The 20,715-nt window shown below is 53.7% G+C and overlaps 1 protein-coding gene across 2 annotated transcripts in view; it reads right to left on the bottom strand.

The window, feature by feature from the left end:
- Positions 1–20,715, bottom strand: part of PKD1 (polycystin 1, transient receptor potential channel interacting) — a 134,037-nt gene that overhangs the window by 5,413 nt on the left and 107,909 nt on the right. The window contains exons 29-45 of one of the 2 annotated variants that reach the window (XM_026650565.2): positions 20,321–20,531; positions 19,154–19,280; positions 18,056–18,172; positions 17,392–17,441; positions 16,754–16,956; positions 15,258–15,357; positions 13,900–14,018; positions 12,307–12,509; positions 11,507–11,701; positions 8,854–8,993; positions 6,976–7,103; positions 5,581–5,755; positions 4,666–4,791; positions 4,094–4,268; positions 2,678–2,965; positions 809–943; positions 53–367 (exon numbers count right to left, since the gene is read on the bottom strand). In XM_026650565.2, coding sequence (XP_026506350.1) covers positions 53–367; positions 809–943; positions 2,678–2,965; positions 4,094–4,268; positions 4,666–4,791; positions 5,581–5,755; positions 6,976–7,103; positions 8,854–8,993; positions 11,507–11,701; positions 12,307–12,509; positions 13,900–14,018; positions 15,258–15,357; positions 16,754–16,956; positions 17,392–17,441; positions 18,056–18,172; positions 19,154–19,280; positions 20,321–20,531 — 2,807 coding nt within the window. The remainder of the gene's footprint in view (positions 1–52; positions 368–808; positions 944–2,677; positions 2,966–4,093; positions 4,269–4,665; positions 4,792–5,580; positions 5,756–6,975; positions 7,104–8,853; positions 8,994–11,506; positions 11,702–12,306; positions 12,510–13,899; positions 14,019–15,257; positions 15,358–16,753; positions 16,957–17,391; positions 17,442–18,055; positions 18,173–19,153; positions 19,281–20,320; positions 20,532–20,715) is intronic. The other variant, XM_026650566.2, reaches the window with a different exon arrangement.

The raw sequence follows: 20,715 nt of genomic DNA, 5'->3' as shown, positions 1-20,715 counted from the left end.
CTGGGCCTCCCCCTGGCTAGCACACTGCACAGAGGTGGGACTGTGCACCTACTTCCTTGACTTTGCTGAAACCCATCCACAGCTTCAGCCTGCGGACGAAGAGCTCCACCATCTCGTAGTCCTGGGGCTCGAAGGCCGGGCGGTACAGCTCGAAATTCATCTCCCGGTAGCTGTGGACAAGCACGGCGGCGAACAGCCGCAGCACGATCCACATCTCCAGGACGATGTAGCTGGCGCAGAACAGGTAGTACAGCCCCGAGGGCTCGGGCAGACAGAGCCGGAGGTTCACGCTGCCGCGGACCGCAGCCAAGAGGAGCAGGAGGCTGCTGCTGAAGCTGTGGAAGGATTCTGAGCAGGAGGAGAAAAGCTGCGAAGGAAACGCAGGGGTTTCAACGACAGGCCGTTGTCTCAATGGCAGAGTGGCCATACTGCCCCTTCGAGACTGCCTGTCGGTCCCCGACCTCCGAGCGCCTTGCAAAGGCAGGCAAGCAGCAGCGTCCCCAGCTCCATCGATCCGCTACAACATTGATGGGCTGCCCCTGTGCCCCCAGCCAATGGCGCCTCAAGGAGTTCTTGGAGTTTCATCCCCATGGTCCCCTCAGTCACTGATGCCTCTGCTGCAGGCCAGGAAGGGGCCAACTGCAGTGTGGCCAGATGAGCTGAGACTCACTCACCAGAATGCTCTGGCTTGGATCGGAGCTGAGGTCTCTCTAATTAACCCTTCCCTTTGCAGCTAATCAAGTAGCTCTCCCTCAGCAACGCACAGTGTAGGGTGAGTCTTGACTGTATCATGCAAATAAATATTTACCAGGAAGCCAAGCTGGGTATAAGCAAGGACGAGCAGCGAGAAGGCCAGCCCTGCAGCAGCCAGCTCCTTCATGGACTTCTGCAGGGTTTTGCCGAACACGGACCATTGCCGGACAAAGCGCAGCTGTTGGGCAGCCTGAGACCAAAGAAGAGAAGCCAGGTTTATTATACCCGTGTGGCTCAAGGAATCTGCTGCATGTGTTTCGGGGGTAGCTTTCCACCCCGTGGCACTGTTGCAAAGAAACAGACTACATGCCCGGTGTTCAGGGTCCACTTACACAGCTGGCATGTGGTTGATGAAGGTCCACGTACCCTCAGTCTGTTTTCAACCCCAGCCACTAAAACATCTGCATTGGCTTAAGCAGCCCTCGGTTGAGGGGTTCAAACTCATTTAAATAAACACAGCAAACTTCAGAACAAGAGTCCCCAGCGTGTGCTGCTCCTGCCGGCCGCCTGGGCAACCATTACGCTCCGCCAGTCTGTTGCCACGTTGGTCCCCTCCCCAAACTGTGGGTGAAGTTTTGATCAGTGACCTGAGAGCCTAAAGCTGTCTGCATGGCCCTGTGCTTCAGACTATAGAGATGTGACCTGCAGTGCTGCGCTCTCTCCCCCCTGCGTGAATGCTGGGGGTGTGAACTAAAAGGTACCTAGTTCATGTTAATGCTTTGTAATGTGTCTATTAGCCTCATACATCCAGGCTCTGGTTAAGGGGCGGGAGGGGAGGACGTTTCCGCATCGAGGGCCCCTTGCAGAGAACGTCCTGCCAGCAGCCCTGCCTCTTTATAACAAGGGAGCTCTAATTCGAGTGCTACTTCCTCAACTGTAACAGCCTGGCCTAGGGCAGGGGGAGGCTTCAAAGGATAAAACCAACCCCTTGTGTGGCTCTCTGCTGGAGCACAGACCAGTATAATGGCTAGGCAGCTGGTGTGTAGAAACGACTGGCCTAGTATGCTGGCCAGCATTGTCGCATTGTGTGGGTGTGTTCCCCTGTCTGTCTCTTATCTGACTCTGTACGGTCTAAGGGGCAGGGAGTATCTTTGTTCTATTTGTACAGCGCCTAGCGCACATTTCTAGGGGTTTGCTTAGCATCACTAGCCCTTTTCTGAACAGCTGGTTTGCAGCTGCACTTAAGCTACATCTCACTACCATTACTATTCATTAAATACGGTTGGGTACCAGAGTCCCAAGTATGTAAATCTAGTGAAGAGAATATGGTCAAGTTCTCATCTCCTATACAAACTGGGGATTGAGCGCTATGTAATTTAACCCAGGTTTATAGATCAGAATATTATAAGAGTTGGTGTATTGCATTATACTGTCTAAGGGCTCATGGACAGATCTTCAAAAGTGCTCAGTGCCAACAAGTAGAATCAGATTTGGGGAGTGCCTGGGAGCTGAGCTCTCTTGACAATCTGGCCTGTGAAGCAGAGTTCTCCTCTGAGAAGTGAGCGAACATGACTCCATGTTTGTGTTTCACTGGTTCCATATCTGTTTGGTTGGTTTCCACAACTGGGCATCTGATGGTCACCCCTTCATCTTCAGGGCTGGGTTTTGGAAAGTGAGATGGCTGGGGTTCCTCGGCTCTACCGCAGTGTCATAGAGTCATAGGACTGGAAGGGACCTCGCGAGGTCATCTAGTCCAGTCCCCTGCACTCATAGCAGGACTAAATATTATCTAGACCATCCCGGACACGTGTTTGTCTAACTCTTAATAAAGGAGAGGCAAGGATCTAATTACTACTCATGCTCTGGAACTAACACTGCACAGGAAAGGAGACCTGGGACAGGCGTAGCTGACTCAAGTGTTACCCCGCCTGCATGAAGTGCATTCAAGACCTAGCCCTACCTCACAGCAGGCCCACTGCCATACCTTTACAGTCAGCAGGAAGAGAAGGGAGGCGGCCAGGCTGTTGAAGACTGAGTTGAGGAAGGCCACCTGGTAAAAGCTGGTGAAGCCCTTGCGGTTCTTCAGATACTTTGCCCACTGCTGGTCAGCGATGGTGGCTTGGCTCAAGTGCACCACCACGGTGCAGGTGGTCAGAAGGGTGAGCAGCCATTGGCTGTAGCTCCCAAACAAGGCGAAGTAGGCCCTGCCTTCCTTCTTGATGAAGAGGGACTCGGAGACCACAAAATAGACCACAAACACCATGAGGAAGACCTGTAATGTAGGGGAGGAGGAAGAGTTCATCCAGAAAGAGGTGAGTTGCAATTACAGAACCGCAGTGCTGTCAGTCCTTCGTCACGGCACTGCCTACTGGCCCCTTGGAGCAGTGGCGGGGCCATCGTCCTGTGATGGCACAATGGGGCCCATATTACTGGCCTTCAACTCCTATGATGTTGTTATGGCTGCAACCCTGCCACTGGAATATGGGGCCAAATCTGTCCCTGGTGTAACTCCCTTGACTTGCTGGTGATAGGTGAGCACTGGAGTGTGAGACAAGGCTCTCCCTTTCTCTGGCTCCTGAGGGGCCAAGTGTACTGTCACCACTGTCCCAGCCCAAAGAGCTAACTTAGGACCAGGCCTCGCCTTCGAGCAGCAGTTCCTGTTAGACCCTCAGGGCCTGCCCAGCCTTGGGTAGATCAAAGCACAAGGCTCCATGACTCTCCCCCAGGGCAAACCCTCCCAGCTGGAGGCTCCTGGGAAGTTGGGGTTTTGTCTGTCAGAGGGCCCTGCCCATGCCACAGCCCCAAAGTGCCCCTCATCGGTACATAGGCCTCATCTGTTAGCAGTCGCCCATGAGAGGAGAGGGTGAAACGTGTTTGGATTCTGCCTGAGGGGGGACTTTTCCCTCTCCCACCCAAAGAACACTCCTCCAAAAGGGAGGTATTCAGTGACTGTATCCCTTGTACTAGAAGTGGTGCCGGGGGCGTGCGGGCTTTGGGCCCAGCAATGGGGGTGGGAAACCATCAGCCAGGTGACTCTGAGCCATGGGAGAAAGAGGCAACTATTCTCCTGAGCCAACAGCACAACCTAAAAAGGGGGTCCCCGACAGCCCTTCCACAGCACAACTGTCGAGCGAGTCTGGGAAACGGGGTCATAGCAGCAAGCAGAACAGGGCTGAGTAACTCTCCCACAGCCAGATCCCAGTGACGTCCATCCACTGTGCTAAGGCTGCGACTGAGAGCAGGGCTGCCAAGGAGGGATAATTGTACCAGGACCCTGAGCGCAGGGCCCCCGCAAAAGCCTGTAACTGAGGTGAAATGGGGGCGGGCCTAACGAAAGTGATGGGAGCCCCAATTTTCTCTCCACAGGCCTGACTGAGAGGAGCAAGGCTGCTGAACTGACCATCATGACAAGCTGCAGCGTGACTCCCCCACTGAGACGCAGCAGGGGGAAGGGCCCCACTGCGATAGCGGCCACTGCTCGCCCCGCCATGGGGAACTCCAGTCGCAGGGTGACGGCGGCGTGCAGGTCCACGCTGGGGTTGTACTGCGTCAGCTCCACAAAGACCGCTCTGCTCCTGTGGGGACAGAGACGCGGGCGACGGTGTCCGTCATGTCAGGTGGCACCATTTGATAGGGGCAAGGGCTGCCAGAGCAGCTCAGGGCCTGTCTGGGGCAGGAGAGGCCGGGTGTGCAGCGTGAGTGGATCTGAAGCCCACCAAGGAACCGCAGAGGGGAACGCCTTTTGCCTGCCTTGGTTGGATGGACACAGCCTGACCGCGGACCCGCAATGAGGGAAGATAAAGGGAGGTCCTCTGGCTGAATAATCCCCCCCCACAAAAAAAAAACACTTCTAGGCTTGGCAGGCAGCACCTCAACTACCTGCACTGAAAAATACAGATTAGGGCTCGGTACCGTTCCCAGGTTACAGCCAAACTCCGGGCTCCCCCCTCTGCTGCCTTGCCAGCTGCTTACATGTTGTTGATCCAGTTGTTTTGCTGAAGATAGTCCACTTGCGCTCTGCTCTCCTCCAGCGTGGGTCCCAGCTCCTGGATGTAACCTCCGCTGTCATACATAGAGACGTAGCCCCAGTACCAGACTCTGCAAAAGAAGAGGAGCCACTGGTTGCATTTTGGGGGTGGGGAGTTGCTGACCTGGCGTCATAACTCAGGTAAAGCCAGGAGGAGTTGCATTGTTTTACTTTCGTGGCAAACGGAGGATTTGAACTGACTTACGGTAAGTGTCTTATTTAATGCATCTAGGGCATGTGAGAAATTACAAACAAACACCGTAACAACTTAAACGGCCCAAAACAGGCCCTAGCCCACCCCCCTCCAAACCCCTCTTGAAACACACCTCCCAGAAATGATCCAGAGCCAACCAAATGCTAGAACCGAAGCTAAAGGAGCAGCTTTTATACCTGTTTCCTGAGCCCCTCTAACCGGCAGTAACAGGAAGCTACCCCCAATATGCAAAACTTTCCTTGCTGAGGTTTTAAATTGCTCTGTAACTCACTCCTGCTCTTAAACAGCCGTTTTGAAATATCGGTACCCCTGGCACGTGCCTCCTCTGCATTGGCAAAGTACCTCACGGTGGCACTCGCTTACCCACACAGCGCTCCACTCTATCTTCCATGCAGTGTGCGCGCCAGAAAATTACAAATGGGGCTGCATGATTCATGCCAATCAAACTGCTAAGGAACAAACCCAGCTGGCAGGTGGTCAGAACAGCCCTAGGCCTTCCGTATTGTTCATTCGGTTGGCTCTCGGGGGCAGCAGTTGGCTGAATTGACATGACAGCTGGAAACGCAGTGGCTGTAAGAACCCAATACTGTGACTGGATTTTGCAGCCAGAACAGGAAATGTACATGTGGAACGCGCAGCTTCGTACCCTGCTAGGTCAGGCGGTGAGTAGGACCACGGCTGTGTCAAATTTACAGATACCCTCTTCCAGCCAACAGCATAATCGCCAGTATTAAAGCCGTTAGACTCGTACGTGCATTTCTTCGCAGCAGCAGATGCATCCGTCCCGTTAAGGAAATCATGAATGGTATCCAGGCATTCTGCTGAAAAGAGGCCAGCATCATGTTACCTTGGCAGTGACGAGACATGAGACTGCCTGTGCTGGGGTGTTTGCACCTATCTGAAGGGGTTCGGGTATCTTGGAAGGGGTAATTAACCTAGTGGACTGCATCTGGGGGAGGACTAGGCTGGATAGACAGGCGCTAATGGAAGGTGAAGCTCAGCTGTAGCTTGGGCCGGTACAAAGCTAGGAAGCTGAGACCGGAAGGGGTTGCTGGGGAAGGAGGCTGCAGCCACTCCCTGGCAGTTGGGAGCTTGAGTGGACCCCAGGGGCAGGCCAGAACACCGAGAAAGAGAAGGGAAGTAAGGAGCACAGGGCAATAGCAATGGGGTTTGGAAATAAGCAGACCATCGTTGCTGGATAGCGGGTCCCTGTGCTGGACCCCAGAGTACTGGGCAGGCCCGGGCTCCCCTACCAGCCACTGGGGAAGTGGCACAGACCGGGAATTACAGAAGACTGCCGGGTGGATTGTCCAGTGGGACTTAGCGACCCCGGAAGGGGAAAACTACCTAGTGACTTGGCTGGAGGGCTGAGTCACGAAGAGAGAGCCCCCTCCATTCTGGAGAGCTAGACAGGCCACGGGGTGAGCGAGTGATGGGATTGGGCACTGTTCCAGATGAGAGCTGTTCCCCAGACTCAGCCACCAGTGAGTAGGGAAACCCGCAACATGGCCATATGAACATCCCAGTTCAGAAAGCTAGTCCTCTACAGCTTCTCCCTCCTCCTGCTTCAGTTAAACCCTCCCCTCCAGTTCCCCCTTCCCCGGCCAGACCTAGAGAAGGAGCAAGTCCACATCATTTATTTATAAATGCAAAATCCATAACTGAGCTACTGGGCTGAGCACCGGAGCATGTGAGTCACGTGGCTCAGACTTTGCTCCCTCTCGGCTTGCCCCATCCTGATGGCCGACCACCCTGGCTTGTTGCGTCCTGTCTGAAATCGGGCAGGGCCCGGGTCTTTGGCTTTTGTACCGTACCTAGCATGTGTTCTTGGGCGTAAGGATAACCAGGAACAAACCTGCAGCCTCGTTGGCCAAACGTCTGCAGAGAACAGCGCTGTGCAAGCTGGCTACTGTGGGGCTAGAAAACTAGAGCCGGCTCTCAGCTTTGTCCCTCCCTGTCTAATTGATCTGAATCTCTTTGGGGACGCACCACTGCTCCCAAACACACAACAGTGTCACCAGGGACGCCGGCAGTCACACACCTTCCTGCAGGCGGAGCTGACGCAGCCGTGGCACTCCCAGCATGGCGCTGCCGCTCTCTCGCCCCGACTGGTTATTGTAGAGAGAGGGCAACAAGACCTGCGACATCCACGCCCAAAACTCATCGGATCTGTGCACGCAGGGAGGAGAAGAGAGGACAGTTCATCCGGTCAATGCAGAACAAAGCGTCTCCACTCAGCCCAGCCCCACACCCAGCTCTGGTTCTGAGGAGTTCTCTGTCTGAAAGCTTGCATCCTGCCACTGGGGGGGAGACTGAGCTTTGGAAAGGTGACCTCCACTGCTTTTCAGTGGCCCAGCCAGAGGCAGGCTTTATCCTCTAGACTGCTATCCTATCCCCTGAGCGATCACACAGTATAGTCATTTGGGATGCAAAAACCCTACAAGGTAAAACTAGTCCCCTGCTTCAGTATATTCTTACAGAAGATTGGGCTGAGAAAGACCTATCAGAACATCTGATCTAGTTCCAGGCCAATGCACAATTGATCTCCAGTGTTATACCAGAGTGATTTTATCCCGCCTCGCTTCGCATGAGCGAAGAAATGAGGCTTCTACCACTTCCTTTGGGAAACTAACCCACAGACAAAGTGAATCTGGCCATTAGATCTCATTTTTCCTTTTGTTCAGTTTCATCCCATTACACTTTCCCCGTGTCGCTCTAACCTCACAAAGTAAGTGTCCCGCAGAAATCTTTTGAGCCTGATTCTCATTTACATTAAAGCCACTTCACAGCATTCTTGTGGTGTAAAGAGGCCTTCAGTGGGGTGTCGCCAGACATCTGCTCCCATGGCAAGGCCCCTTTCCACTGCCAGTGCAGTGTAAATGAACCAGGTCTCCCTGTAACTAGGAGCTGAGTCTGTTCTCCTTTGACACCACTTGTAAACCAGTGTAATTGTACTGACGTCAGTGGTATCTATCGTGAATCAGATGTAACATGGATTCTGGCTCTAACTTTGCTAAGTCTCATTTGTCTGTGGAACAATCAAGACGGCTGACACAAGGCCAGAACTAATTCCAAGAAAGCCGCTCTGGTGCCCTTCTGGACAACAGGGATGATAACATCCTGAAAACCCCACCAGGAAATCGTCATCTTGCTACGAGCACCAAGGAATGATAGGGTTTAATATTTATAGAATAGATGATTATTTTTGGTTTTCATGAGCCTCTTTATTGCTAAATCGTCTTTAAAGCTGTGGTTTTTAAAGGTCGTCTCAGTCTGTCCTGATGCTGCAACTCTGAATTCGTTGCTCAGATACCAGAAAGAGAAGTATAAACTGATTTTTTTTTCCCATTTGTATTGCTCCTTCCAACAGTGGAGCTCAGTCCTTTAGAAACATTAATGAATTAAAGCTCACAGAATCCCTATCCCCATTTTACAGATAGGGAAATGGAGGCACCCAGCAATGAAAGGACGTGCCCCCCAGGGAAGGTGTGATGGAGGCAGAACTAGAATACAGATCTCCTCCTGAATTCCTGCGCTGGGTGTCAGTCATAAAACTATCCTTGACCTCCCAAGGTGAATTTCTAAAATTAACATCTGGCAACTCAGACACGTACATTATAACCTCAGCACTGAGGATCTTGTGCATCCCTGGGTGCCTAATGATGGGAGAAGGAACCCGAGCAATACAGTTAGTGAAGGGACAGTCTCTCCTGTCTAACACCATGAGACTGGACACACCGGTGACTGTCCCGTTCGAATGGGAGCGGCGACCACAGATGATTCGGTATTTGCATGTGTGTAATTTGTGACAGGTATAGAAACGCGTCTGCTCACTGACTTCCAGCGCGAACCCCCTCAGTGCACAGCCTGAGGCTGCCTGGCCCGGAGGATGGAACAACCCACAGGGCTTTGCAATTACCTCTTGATGCGGAGGAATTCCTCACCGCCGAGCTGCTGCTTGAGGGAGCTTTGCAAGAGGAAGGCCCTGCCGTTGCGGGAGGCGTCGCCGTAGTTGGTGAGCAAGGTCACCAGCAAGAACAACATATAGATGAGGAAACTCTGGCAAGCAGAAAACAGGCAGGCAGTAAAGGGGCTGCTCTCAGCCTAGGGCACGGTGCCTACCTCAGTGGAAGCATGGCTGGATCCTGCTCGCCTTGGATATCAATGGCAAGACCCCCATTGGGAGCAGGAGCAGGCCCCCACATCCTGGTATGGTTTTTTTTTTCCATATGGGAGCTGCCGTTAAATGAAATCCAGACCCAGACCATGGCCTCGTAACAATTTTTTTTCTCAAACCGGCCATGTTCAAGTCAATACAGATTGCACAACATCCTGGTGCGCTCCATGCTGGCAGCGCTGCTTATGTAACAGCTTCCCATTTAGAGGGGTTTCCGTTCTTGAAAGGGATAGCGCCCAGTTCAACACAGCACAGCTTTTAAACCCTGGGTGTGTTGCTAGCACCAGCTGGGAGTATTAACAGGGAAAGATCTTTAAAGCGATGGAAGCTCCTTTTCACAGCTGGCTGGCTGTTTGCATTTCACTGGGCCTGTTCCATTTTCTTGTGCCCAAGGCCGGAGCTGTTGTGTCTCCAGCCCTGCAAGGGAATGCTTTGACTCCAAACCAACTGATTTCACGGGGAGGATATAGTTCCATTCTTCTTGGGCCTGGTCTACACTGGGGGGGATCGATCTAAGTTATGCAACTTCAGCTATGTGAATAACGTAGCTGAAGTTGACGTACTTAGATCTACTCACCACAGTGTTTTCACTGCGGTAGGTCGACGGCTGACGCTCCCCCATTGACTCGGCCCACGCTTCTCGCTCCGGTGGGGTACCGGAGTCGACGGGAGAGCGCTCGGCAGTCGATTTATCATGTCTTCACTAGACGCGATAAATTGATCCCCGCTGGATTGATCGCTCCGGAGGTAAGTGTAGACATGCCCTTAGATTTGGAACCCCACCATGTAGCTCAGACGTAACGCTTTTCATTCACAGATCTCAAAGCGCTCTAGAAAGGTGGTCAGGATCATCACTCCATTGTGCAAATGGGGAAACTGAGGCACGGAGCTGGGAAGGGACTTGCCCAAGGTCGCCCAGCAACCCAGTGGCAGAGTCGGGAAGAGAACCCACGTCGCCTGAGTCCCGGTCCCGTGCTCTAGCCATTCCTCCCACTTTTAAACCAAACCTGTGCGGTGGGCCTCAAAGACTGGAAAGACTCACCCTGGGCCCGAGCTCAGAGTCTCAGTAAGGTAGAAAACAGGGAGGAGTCTCCAGGGTACTTATGGATTCCAAAGTCAGGTGGGTTGTAGCCCACGAAAGCTTATGCTCTAATAAATTTGTTAGTCTCTAAGGTGCCACAAGTACTCCTGTTCTTTTTGCAAAGTCAGGAAGGACCATTGTGATTGGCTAGTCTGACTTCCTCAATACCACAGGTCCGAGAACTGCCCCCCTGCAATCATTCCTAGAGCAGATCTTTTAGAAAAACATCCAATCTTGATTTCAAAATGGTCACTGATGGAGAATCCACCACGACCCTTGGTACGTTGTTCCAACGGTTAATTCCCCTCACTTGTTCAAACTTGATACCTTATTTCCTGTCTTTGTCTAGCTTCAACTTCCAGTCATTGGATTGTGCTAGACCTTTCTCGGCTAGATGGAAAAGCCCAGTATTAAATATTTGTTCCCCATCTAGGTAGTTAGACTGTAATCAAGTCACCCCTTAAACATCTCTTTGTTAGACTCAAGGAGCGCAATCTATTTAGCTTAGCACAATAAGGCAGGTTTTCTAATCTTGTTTAATCATTCTTATGGCCCTTCTCTGACCCCTCTCCAATTTATCAACATCCTTCTTGAACTGTGGACACCAGAACTGGACACAGGATTCCAGCAGTGATTGCACTCAGTCCAAATACAGAGGTAAAATGACCTCTCTATTTCTACTTGACATTCCCCTGTTTATGCATCCCACGATTGCATTAGGCCTTTTGGACACCTTCAGCTGATTATCCACCATCACCCCCCAATCTTTTTCAGAGTCTGCACTTCCCAGGATAGAATCCCCGACCCTGTAGGTATATTCTTTGTTCTGAGATCGTTACATTTAGTCTATTAAAATGCATATTGTGTGCATGCACCCTGTTTACCAAGCGATCCAGATTGCTCTGTATCAGTGACCTGTCCTTTTCATTATTTACCACTCCTCCAATTTTTGTGTCACTTGCAAACTTTATCAGGGATGATTTTAGGTTTTCTTCCAGGTCACTGATAAAAATGTTAAATAGCGTAGAGACAAGAACCGACCCCTGCAGGAGCCCACTGGAAACGCACCTGCATGGTGATGGTTCCCCATTTACAGTTACATGTTGAGACGCATCAGTGAGCCAGTTTTTAATTCAGTTAATACGTGCCACGGTCATTTTATATCGTTCTAGTTGTTTAATCAAAGTCTTGTGTGGTACCAAGTCCAATGTCCTACAGAAATCAAAGTCTATTACGTCAACACTATTACCTTTACCAACCAAACTTGGCATCTCATCAAAAAAAGATATCCAGGTAGTTTGCCGGGCACTTTACCTTTAGCATCTTGTGAAGCAGTTTGACCTTCCTGGCCTCCTCCTTGGCCTGGAAAAGGGCAAATCCCTGAGGAGGTCGGACTTTGTTGATCTTCTCTGAAACGTGCTCGACAAATGGATACTCCACCAGTGTGTCGTCTTCCTCCGGGTGCAGGCGCTTTGCAACCAGTGCGAAATAAAGGCCTTCCAGCAGAACCTGTGACCCAGGAAATCAATGCGCTTTAAGGCACCTGTATACCAACCCCACCAGCACAAGGCCATGTAGGGAACATCTTCGCTGTTCCCAACATGGATTCAAGCTTGAATAGAGGAGCCGGCCTCGACTTGGATCCATGCATCTCCATGGCAGCCGACCATGGGTCTGTGCTAACAGATTTCTCCTCTCTGAGGTAAAGCCTGTCTGGCTGTTGCCATCTGAGATTTAGTCTCCGTTTGCCCCATCGAATTGTGCTGGGGGTGGGGAAGAACATCCGTTTTCCCAACGCCGGATGCTGTATGGCCTGATACACAACAGCGATGGAGGGTCCAGCTTTACACCTCTATAATTTCCACAGATGCTTCCCTGCCACAGGCAGAGAGATTGAACCATTTCACGGCTTGCCGAGGGCTTCTCGGTGCCAGTTCAATCAGGGCTGATCCCCTTTCAAAATCTGCAGTAACTTACACAGGGGAATGAGAGAGAGAGAGAAGCAGGACCCTGTGCAGCCTAGACTGGAGGGTACTGAAGATCATGAGACATTAAGCAATTTCAGCTACCTGGAAAAGAAATTACACACTCTCTCTCTCCACACCCCTCCTTACCTTCAGAGGTTCCCAGACCAAGAAGGACGCCAGGAAGCTGAATATCCCTGAGATGAGCCACATGAGGGCAACGCTGGAGGTGAAGCCCACTCCGATCCACACGGAGACCCCAATGGAGGTGGCAAAGAGGAGGAGGCTGACGGCGTGAGCTAGGTACGAGCACCAATACGGCAGCAGGCGCTTCCTGAACGTGTGGTCTGCAACTGCAGGGAGCAAAGCAAGGGGCTGAAATCCCACAACGGTGCTGCCGGCAACCGCCAGCCCCACCAGAGACCCGAGCCGTTGTGGGGAGCCCTCAGAAACCTAGGTGCTCTTTAGAAGGATCGTCCAGTTTTCTGCGGCCCCTCTCCCCCACCATGCTGGACAGACCACATCCATAGCTCGCTGCTGGAATGCATCCATCCCTGAAGCGAAGGGCTGTAGCCACCCGTCTGCAAACTGCACCGTGTGGACATGAGGCAGGGCAGCCATTCTGACCCAGACACTGGCCCTCACTCACCAAATCTTACCAAAGGCCCAGGGGATCTTTAATGCCCAGCCAGAGCCTTGGCTTAAGGTGTCACCCAAAAGACCCAATCCAAGGAGCTCGTTCCATTTACCTGGGAAGGACAAGGGTGACCCTGCGAGGCTTTGAACCTGCATGTCACCGGGAGTCTTGACTCCTCCTAACCGGCTGCTTATGCCTCTAAGCCACCCCGTCCAGGAGGGGCTGCTTAGACAGAGAGACGCTTTCATCCAGCCGTGTGACTATGCTGTACAAATCAGATACTACAGTAGTTCAGGTAAAACCAATGGATGGATTTTAATAGGCCCAAGAGCCCCGGCTCCGTGTTCAGTTTTCTGCACTGAGAAGAGAGGCTGTAGTGCAAGAAATTCCTGGGGGGTGTCTCTGAAAGCAGGACAGCTCGTGCTAAGAAAGCCACTGCTCTTAGCTCCTTACCAGGACCCTTAAGTGGAGAAGCCAAGAACCTATCACCACCCATGACCCGTCTCCCATCCGTTCAGCTCTCTGCCTCCTGGCCATGGGAGAGGCTGGCCTGTAGGGAGACGGTGTGGACTGTTTGTTTGCCCATGTTATACGTCACAGCACGAAGTCTCCTTTCCTTCTCCCTCGCTCTTCTTTAACTGGTTTGAGTATTCATTTGAGTTCTAACTCCCTTTCCCCTGCGCTGACATCAGGACCCTCCCCTACCTTCAGGTCTAATTAGTTCACCGCGGTAACCTGCTTCTGCAATCAACCCCCCTGTGGGAGTGGGGAGTGGTGGCTTTGTTGTTGAGCACAAAATGCCGAGTTAGGGCTTTTCCAGAAGGGGTTTTTATGATGATTTTAACGAGAGCCCAGGGAACAAAGGGAAATGGATCCTGACATGGTAAGGACTAGAGAGCTGGAGAATTGTATGCAAGTAGCATGCCCCCTTCTGAACCTGGCTCATAAAGGCGTGCATATCACGGCAGTCTGTCTGTCTGTGTCTATCTGCTTCTCCACCCCTTATTGCCATAACATCTGAGCTCCTTTCTTTGCCTAGCTTGTTTCAGGGAGCATGTCCTTTGCACTGGGCACTGACATCAGAGAAGGCCCTGCCCGCCCAGTACCTGTCCATGTAGACTTGGCAGATCTGCTCACTTCCCTGGGAGGGGCTGCTATGTTCTGTCCTTTCTCATTCAGCCGCTGCAGCATGATGGTCTCTGTCTTCTCCCCAAACACGCTGGATCTGCCAGGGCAAATCAATGTTATTAGCATGGGGCTTAAACCCGGGTTTGCTGTGCAAGAGACACTCCATCAGACACGCGGTCTCTGCGGTAAGCAAACCGGCGGCAGCCTGGTTCGGAGGGCCCTAGAGAGAGGATTCTGAGCCCAAGCAATGTGACATTTAATCTAGCACCAGCCTCAGGCAACTCTATGGCTGATTAGAAGCTTTTCTTCGTTTAAAGGTGTGTGCTTCTTGAGAGAGCCAGTCCTCCCTGCTACCAGCCTGCTTAATAGGAATCACTAACGTCATGCACTGCAATCACAGGCAAGATACAAGTTACAGCAGCATCAGTCAGTGGGATCTGCTAACGTCCCACTGGGCCACCTGGTTTGATTCACCGCCTGCAGAGAAGGGACAAGCAGGAGCGCAAGCCTGCTCAGGTTTCTGCTGATGACTTTTGGAACTTGCTCTTCCAGCAGCCTGCCCACGGTGCCCCCAACGCAGATGGTTCAGACTGATGGACTCTGTTTTATATCTTATAGGGGCATGGCGAGGCGGAGAGTCCCTGCTCCTTTCCTGTCTTTGCTGGCACTGTTTAAACTGGGCTATGAACCCAGACACTGGGAGATCGCAGTCAGCCAGGCACAGAGCAGTATCTGGGCTAGGATGGGCTCTGGACAGATGGGCTTTTATCTCGTGTTGGAAAAGAAAAAGCCGTGTGGAGGTTCAAATTCTCTCTCCCCAGCGTTGTTGTTGTGGAGCTGCTCTCGGGCAGAGCTGACCTGCACCAGCGGCACTCGCTGAGCAGCTCAAAGGAAACAGCTACAGCGATGCTTCTGTTGCCCCTGGAGGCTCCTTCACCAAGGTGCTCGCCTGCAGCCCCCCCCGGCTCTTACCATGGCCCAGCTGCGGCTCTTTGCCCTCTGGGGCCCCTGCCATGCCAGAAGCTGGAGCCAGGTCGGGGTAGGAGCCACATGGGGGGCGGCGGGCCCAGGGAGCGGGGACATGGGCCAGGGGCTGCTCTCGGGCCCCTCCCACACTGGGCAGGTAGAGGGGCCCGGGCTCCCCAGCCCGGCTCCGGCTTCCGGCTTGACTGGGGTGAGGGGCTTGGGGGGAGGGGGAGGGGTGGAGGAGGGGGCAGAGCCTCGTGGCCCACCCTCTTTTAGGCAGAATCCGTCACCCCTGTCCCCCCCCATTCCCGGCGGGAAGCGCTCACTCGCCACACCTTGTTTAAGCACTCTTTTCTCCCTGTGTACTTACAGGCCTGAGATCAAGTCCGTTTCAGCTCTGGCATACTGCCCCGTATCCTGGGAGATGCCGCTAGCTCCATCGGCTAGGATCTGCCGTATCAGATCTTCATCTGAGAGGGACAGACAACAGCAGGGCGGGAAAGTTAGCCCCCCAAGCGCTAACCAACTCCCTCTCCCTGTTAACGGGGCTGCTCGATCTGTTCCCAGCACCTCTCGGTGGAATGGGGGAGGGCTTCAGGCCAGTTTCCACACAGGTGAAGCTATCGGGGTCCCCTCCTGCACAGCCACCTTGAACCTCCTCCTATGGCTCCCCACCTGCCCCCCAGTATCACTCCTGCGCCCAGTGTGAACCTACTTCACCACCCGGATGGATGCACGAATTGGGGAGCACCGTCTTTTAGGGTCACTTCAGGGGCTCACGGATGAGGATGCGCAGGTCCCTGGGGAATTCAGACACCCTGGGTGTGAGAGTCTCCCCTTGCTCCCAGGGTTTGACAGCAGGGTAATGCCGTGGGTTCAGTGGACTCGCCCCCTGGGCGTAAGAGCAGCCCCTGGGCCCGCAGTCCGACTGCCTGCCCACGCTGCAATAGCCCTGACGATGGGCCAGGCGGTGACAGCAAACAGGTCTGCAGCTCCGCTGCCCCGGGCCAGCGCAGGATTGCTCTCTGCCGCCCATCTCCTAGGGCGTTAGCGCCTCTGCTTTTAAAGGCCCCGTATTAAAGAGCTCTGAGACAAATGCAAACCCGGACCTGGGGGATTTTTTTCAGTTAAAGTGCAGCGTGGCCTCCTCTGCTGGGATGAAAGCTGGCTGGTGGCCCAGGACAGGTGGGGGTGGGGGGTGCAAGCCAGGCTAGGAACAGGTCATGCTCAGACACCGGAGCAGTGTGATGTCGGAGGGCCAGAGTGCTGTGAGGCCCCCTGAGGGCTGGGGCCGCCTGCTCCGAGCAGGCTTTGCAGCCAGTGACTTGCTGCAGGCCCGAGTCCTTGACCCGTTCTGATCGCTTTTGGATTCGGACTCCCAATATAAGGAGAAAGGTCTAATGGGTCCATTGAACACTTGGGCTGAACCAAATGGCCTTTTGCTCCTTCAGCCAGACCTGAGGAGTCATCGCAGGGTGCCCTGGCCAAAGGAGGCAGTGATAACCCTGTGGCTATGAGGGTCGCCATCGGTGATAGATGGGCCGAATCCAGACGCCCTCGCTCAGACCAATTGCCTGTCGGAGTCAAGGGATCGGGCCCAGGACTTTTATCTTAGCACCGTCCCCTTTCACAGTGGTCAAGGGCAGGGGTTGTGAAGGCTGGCGCATTGGACGCAGGGAACTGGAGGAGTCACTGACTTTAGGACCAGAAATAAAGCGGGATTCTGATGCACAAAACTCCCCTTCTCAGTCTGCGTCCAGGCATAACTGTCCACGGTAGCGAGTCCTAGACAGCAGGGAATCACTAAGGCCAAATGCCCCTCCCTACCAGCACTACCGGAGCAAAGCACGCCCCGCTCACCCCCACCTGAGGCAGAGAAGTATTTGGTCTGCCCTTGATGCAAGCCAAGCGACAAGCTGTCCTCCTCGGCTGGCAGAGGCACCTCGAGCCCCAGATGGCGGCTGGCCCGTCCCCGCTTCAGCTTCTGGATGGTGTTGCCCATGATGGAGGGGTCGCTGAGGAGATCTGGCCAGTTGAGCAGGGCCTCGTTGGAGTGCCACCGAATCAGACTGCGGGACAGAAGGCAGAGCGGGATGTTCCCAGGTTGGCAGTGGGAGAGAGCGCGCTGTGTATTAATAGCCGGGATAACGTTCTCCAGGGGGATTTGTATCAGAAGCCAGTGTCCTGCCTTCCAGACGCATTGATTTATTGCGTTTGCTAATCAATACACGCAAGCAGGGCAGAGCCCCTGCCCCTGGGAGAAATCAAAATGCAACCTGTGGTGGCAATAAAGCTGGCAGATGCGCCTCACCTCTTAGCCACAAAAAATGACCAACCACAATAAAATGGAGCCTTTTGCCCACTGACATTAATCAGGGCTTGATGGCTCAGACTCCCCCACCCACAATTTACTGTCTTCCATGAAAGGAGGTGTCTGCACACGCGCCCAGAGCCCGTACAAATGCAGAATCCCTGCTGGCTTTCATCCCCGGCAGCTTGCTCACCTTTTTGAATCGTCCAGGAACAAGTCGGTTTTGGTTTGCTCGGAAAAGGCCTGTGGGGAAGGAGCAGAATGAGTCTGTCACCAAACGCTGGCTGGGTTTTGGTTAAAATCAGAGCTGATCAACACTGCCGGGCCAGGGGCTCTCCAGGGGGGTCAGGCAGGGGAAATGGCGGCAGGGAGGGGCCAGCCTCGCGGTCTGGGCACAGGACTGGAAGCCAGGCACTCACTCACTGGCCCTGATGCTGACTCGCTCTATGTCTTTCGGCAATTCACAGCCCCTCTCTGCCTCCATTTCCCACTGTAGAAGGCGATGGGGCGCCGGGGCGCTGGGCCAATCGGGGCACTAACATGTATTGGACAGAATGCGCTGGATGGATGCTGAGTATCATTAAGTGCCTTGGGTAGGTGAGGGCCTGAGAGCATGCTGCTCTCACTCTGCATGGCTTCCACCCCTCCCTTACGCATCAGGGACTCAGCCAGGGGCCGTACCGTGGGCCAGCTCCCACTCTTCCCTGTACCCGCCGCATTAACTCATGACACCGCTCCGCAGCCACACGCAGGGACAGAAGGAGGCTGATTGGTGCCCGGAGGGGCCGGGGGAAGCACTCGGAACTGCCTGCTTTGTGCCTCCGTTAGGCAAGAGAGTTGTCCCGTCGCCTGCTTACCTCGGCCCGGATCCCGGGGAAGGTGAGGAAGGAGCTCTCCAGGAAGGAGGAGTCCAGGTAGTTATCGATCTCTAAGGACTGCTGGTCCGAGTGGGTCAGGGTGTGGCTGATGGACGCCTGCAGAAGAGGCGGGGAGGGGAGGGTGAGGCCATTGTTCTGGCTAAGAAATAGGTCTCGCTTGTATAATTAATGTACGGCCCCACCCCCTCCCCTTCAGGTCTGGCACCACCTACACTGGCGCTCCAGGCCGCAGCACCTCCTTCGGCTGCCCCATCCATTAGATCAGTGAGCAGACGCTCTTGACCTGCCCTACGTGTTACACCAGCAAATAAATGGCTTGATGGCACAACAGTGCGCGTGACCCCATCAGCACCCTGAAACGGGCAACCCTGGTCTGCCTGGCAACAGTGAGAGCAAAACCAGGGGAGCGCCCCAAACCCACGTGGGTTTTTCAAATACCTCCCAGGGGCAGCTCTCACCGGCCAATGCTTACAAGTCAAATGACACCAATTGCCTGGTTGCCTGCATGGTGCCCCTGAGTCTGAAGTCTCCCCCAGTCAAGGGCATACCAGCACAGGAACGGCTCGCAATCTCCTACTGAGCAGCTTTCCCAAAGAAATGTGTTAGTCTCTAAGGTGCCACAAGTACTCCTGTTCTGATTCCTGTTGTGTCCATCCCCCCCCCTCCCCCCACGACTTTCTGTGAGTCTCTCCTATGGTGCTTGCCTCCCATCGTTCTTCATTGCAACTGGCATATTCCCACTTGGGGGTTTGTTCTGGTCTCACCTGCCTGATGTGTCTGTGGGACTGGATCTCCTATCATTTATACCCCTGGCAGCCTACTGGATGCAGAGGAGCAACACCTGATTTATGAGGGTGTGAGTGAAAGGAGAATCAAAGCTGCTATTTGTATGTGCACGGAACGCTTCTGTAGCATCGCTATGGGCCAGATTCTGTGCCTCTTACTTATGTCCATGCTGTTACTTCTGAAGTAAGATACTACACAATGGGAGTAAGGATGACAGATGCTGGCCCTCTATAAGCAAATCTGTTGTCATAAAACACCCGTCGAAAGTCAGTGATTTTTCTTCCCTGTTACCTTGCTACGAGCCATCCTGAAGAGGAATAAAATGACCAGGTACAATGGATAGACCACAACGCTGGACACCAAACCAACAGCCACGGTGTCAACGCTGAGTGGGATCAGGTTGGAAACAGCCACGTGACTGGAGAAGGTCAGGAAAAAGAGAGAGATGTCAGAACCAACCTCACCTGTGTCACCACCTGAACTAGGAAGCCAGCGTTTGGAAGGGAAAAGCCATTTTTAAAGGGACACTGTCGAGAAGACATTGCTGGCTCCACTGGGAGTTTTGGGTGTGGAAGGAGCGCAGAATAGAGCCCTGGCTTAGGCTCAGATCCTCACAGGTATTTAGGTCCTAAATCAACAGGATTTGATTTGAAATGGATGGTACCTCAAACGTATCAAAGGTACCTGCCTAACTTGGAGGATCTGGAGCAGAAAGCCTTTCGCATGGCGTTATTAGTACCAAAGTCAGGGGCTGCTGTGGTCTGGTGAAATTCTGATTATGCAGCAAACGACTGCAGCTGCTGCTGACCGGCTCTGTTCCCCTCTCTCTCTCGGGCTCATTTTTAGATGCTTTGTTACGTTGCTTTTTACCAGGATATAAAAAGCCTCCCAAGTCCCGAACCACAGAACAAATCAGGGTTGGGCTATTGGAAAAATTCCACCCAGGAGCTGTCTCTCTCTGCTGCTTTCTGCCAGGAGTCCCCACACCTGGCACTTGTGTCCAGAGCAAGCAGGACACCTTCACAGCTGCTTCTTAGCCCCATCACAAGTGTCAGGAGGGAGAATACTGGCAAGGTCTGAAATACTTCTCTACAGGCAACAATAAGAGGGGTGGTGGTGGAGCCAAAGAGAGAAGGGGAGCAGCAAGATCTCTCCATCCAGGCTCTTCTACGATGCCCATCCTAGTGGTATCTGAGCATGGGAACAATTCACAGATTCTTGTGATAGGGAGGTCGGGGAGCTCCTTTTCCTTTACACTGGTGGAAATGGAGGATCGCAGGAAGGTGATAGATCAAGGGCCTGGGGCGTCACCGGATCATGGTCCGCGTGCCACACAGCCAGGTGACTGCGCAGGCCATTACCAGGCAGGACGTGGGATGGGTGGTGCTAGACCAGGGCAGAGGCTTGGTAAGGTGATCCCGAGAGACCAGGAGCAGCGCGGTAGGATGTGCGGCCCACCTGAGATTGACGTCTCCCACCACGCCGTACCACACGGCGTTGGCGCAGAGGAAGAGGAAGATGAGGGCGGAGCAGCAGGTGGCTCTCTGCACCCGAGTGAAGCGGCTGCGTGGGGGCCGGTCCCACATGGAGAGCCAAACGTGCTTCTCGAAGAAACCCCGCTGCAGCTCCGCCACGAAGATCCGAGGGAAGCTCCTCAATTCCGTCTCACCTGAATGCCGGGAAAAGAGAGCCAGGGTCAGGCTGAGATGAGCAGGTGAGAGCCACGCTCTGCAGAGGAGGCCATTCTGTGCCCTAGATCCACCAGCCCTCACAGCTGGAGCTCATGGGGGCCTGTGTGGTGAGACCGGGACCCATCCCTCAGTCCTGGGGTTCACGGGGGCCTGTGTGGTGAG

This window comes from Terrapene carolina, unplaced genomic scaffold, assembly GCF_002925995.2.
Source record: "Terrapene carolina triunguis isolate 2854851 unplaced genomic scaffold, T_m_triunguis-2.0 Scaffold93, whole genome shotgun sequence".
Taxonomy (NCBI): Eukaryota; Metazoa; Chordata; order Testudines; family Emydidae; genus Terrapene; species Terrapene triunguis.
Note: the sequence above shows the minus strand (reverse complement) of the source record. Positions and strands in the feature narration are given on the sequence as shown.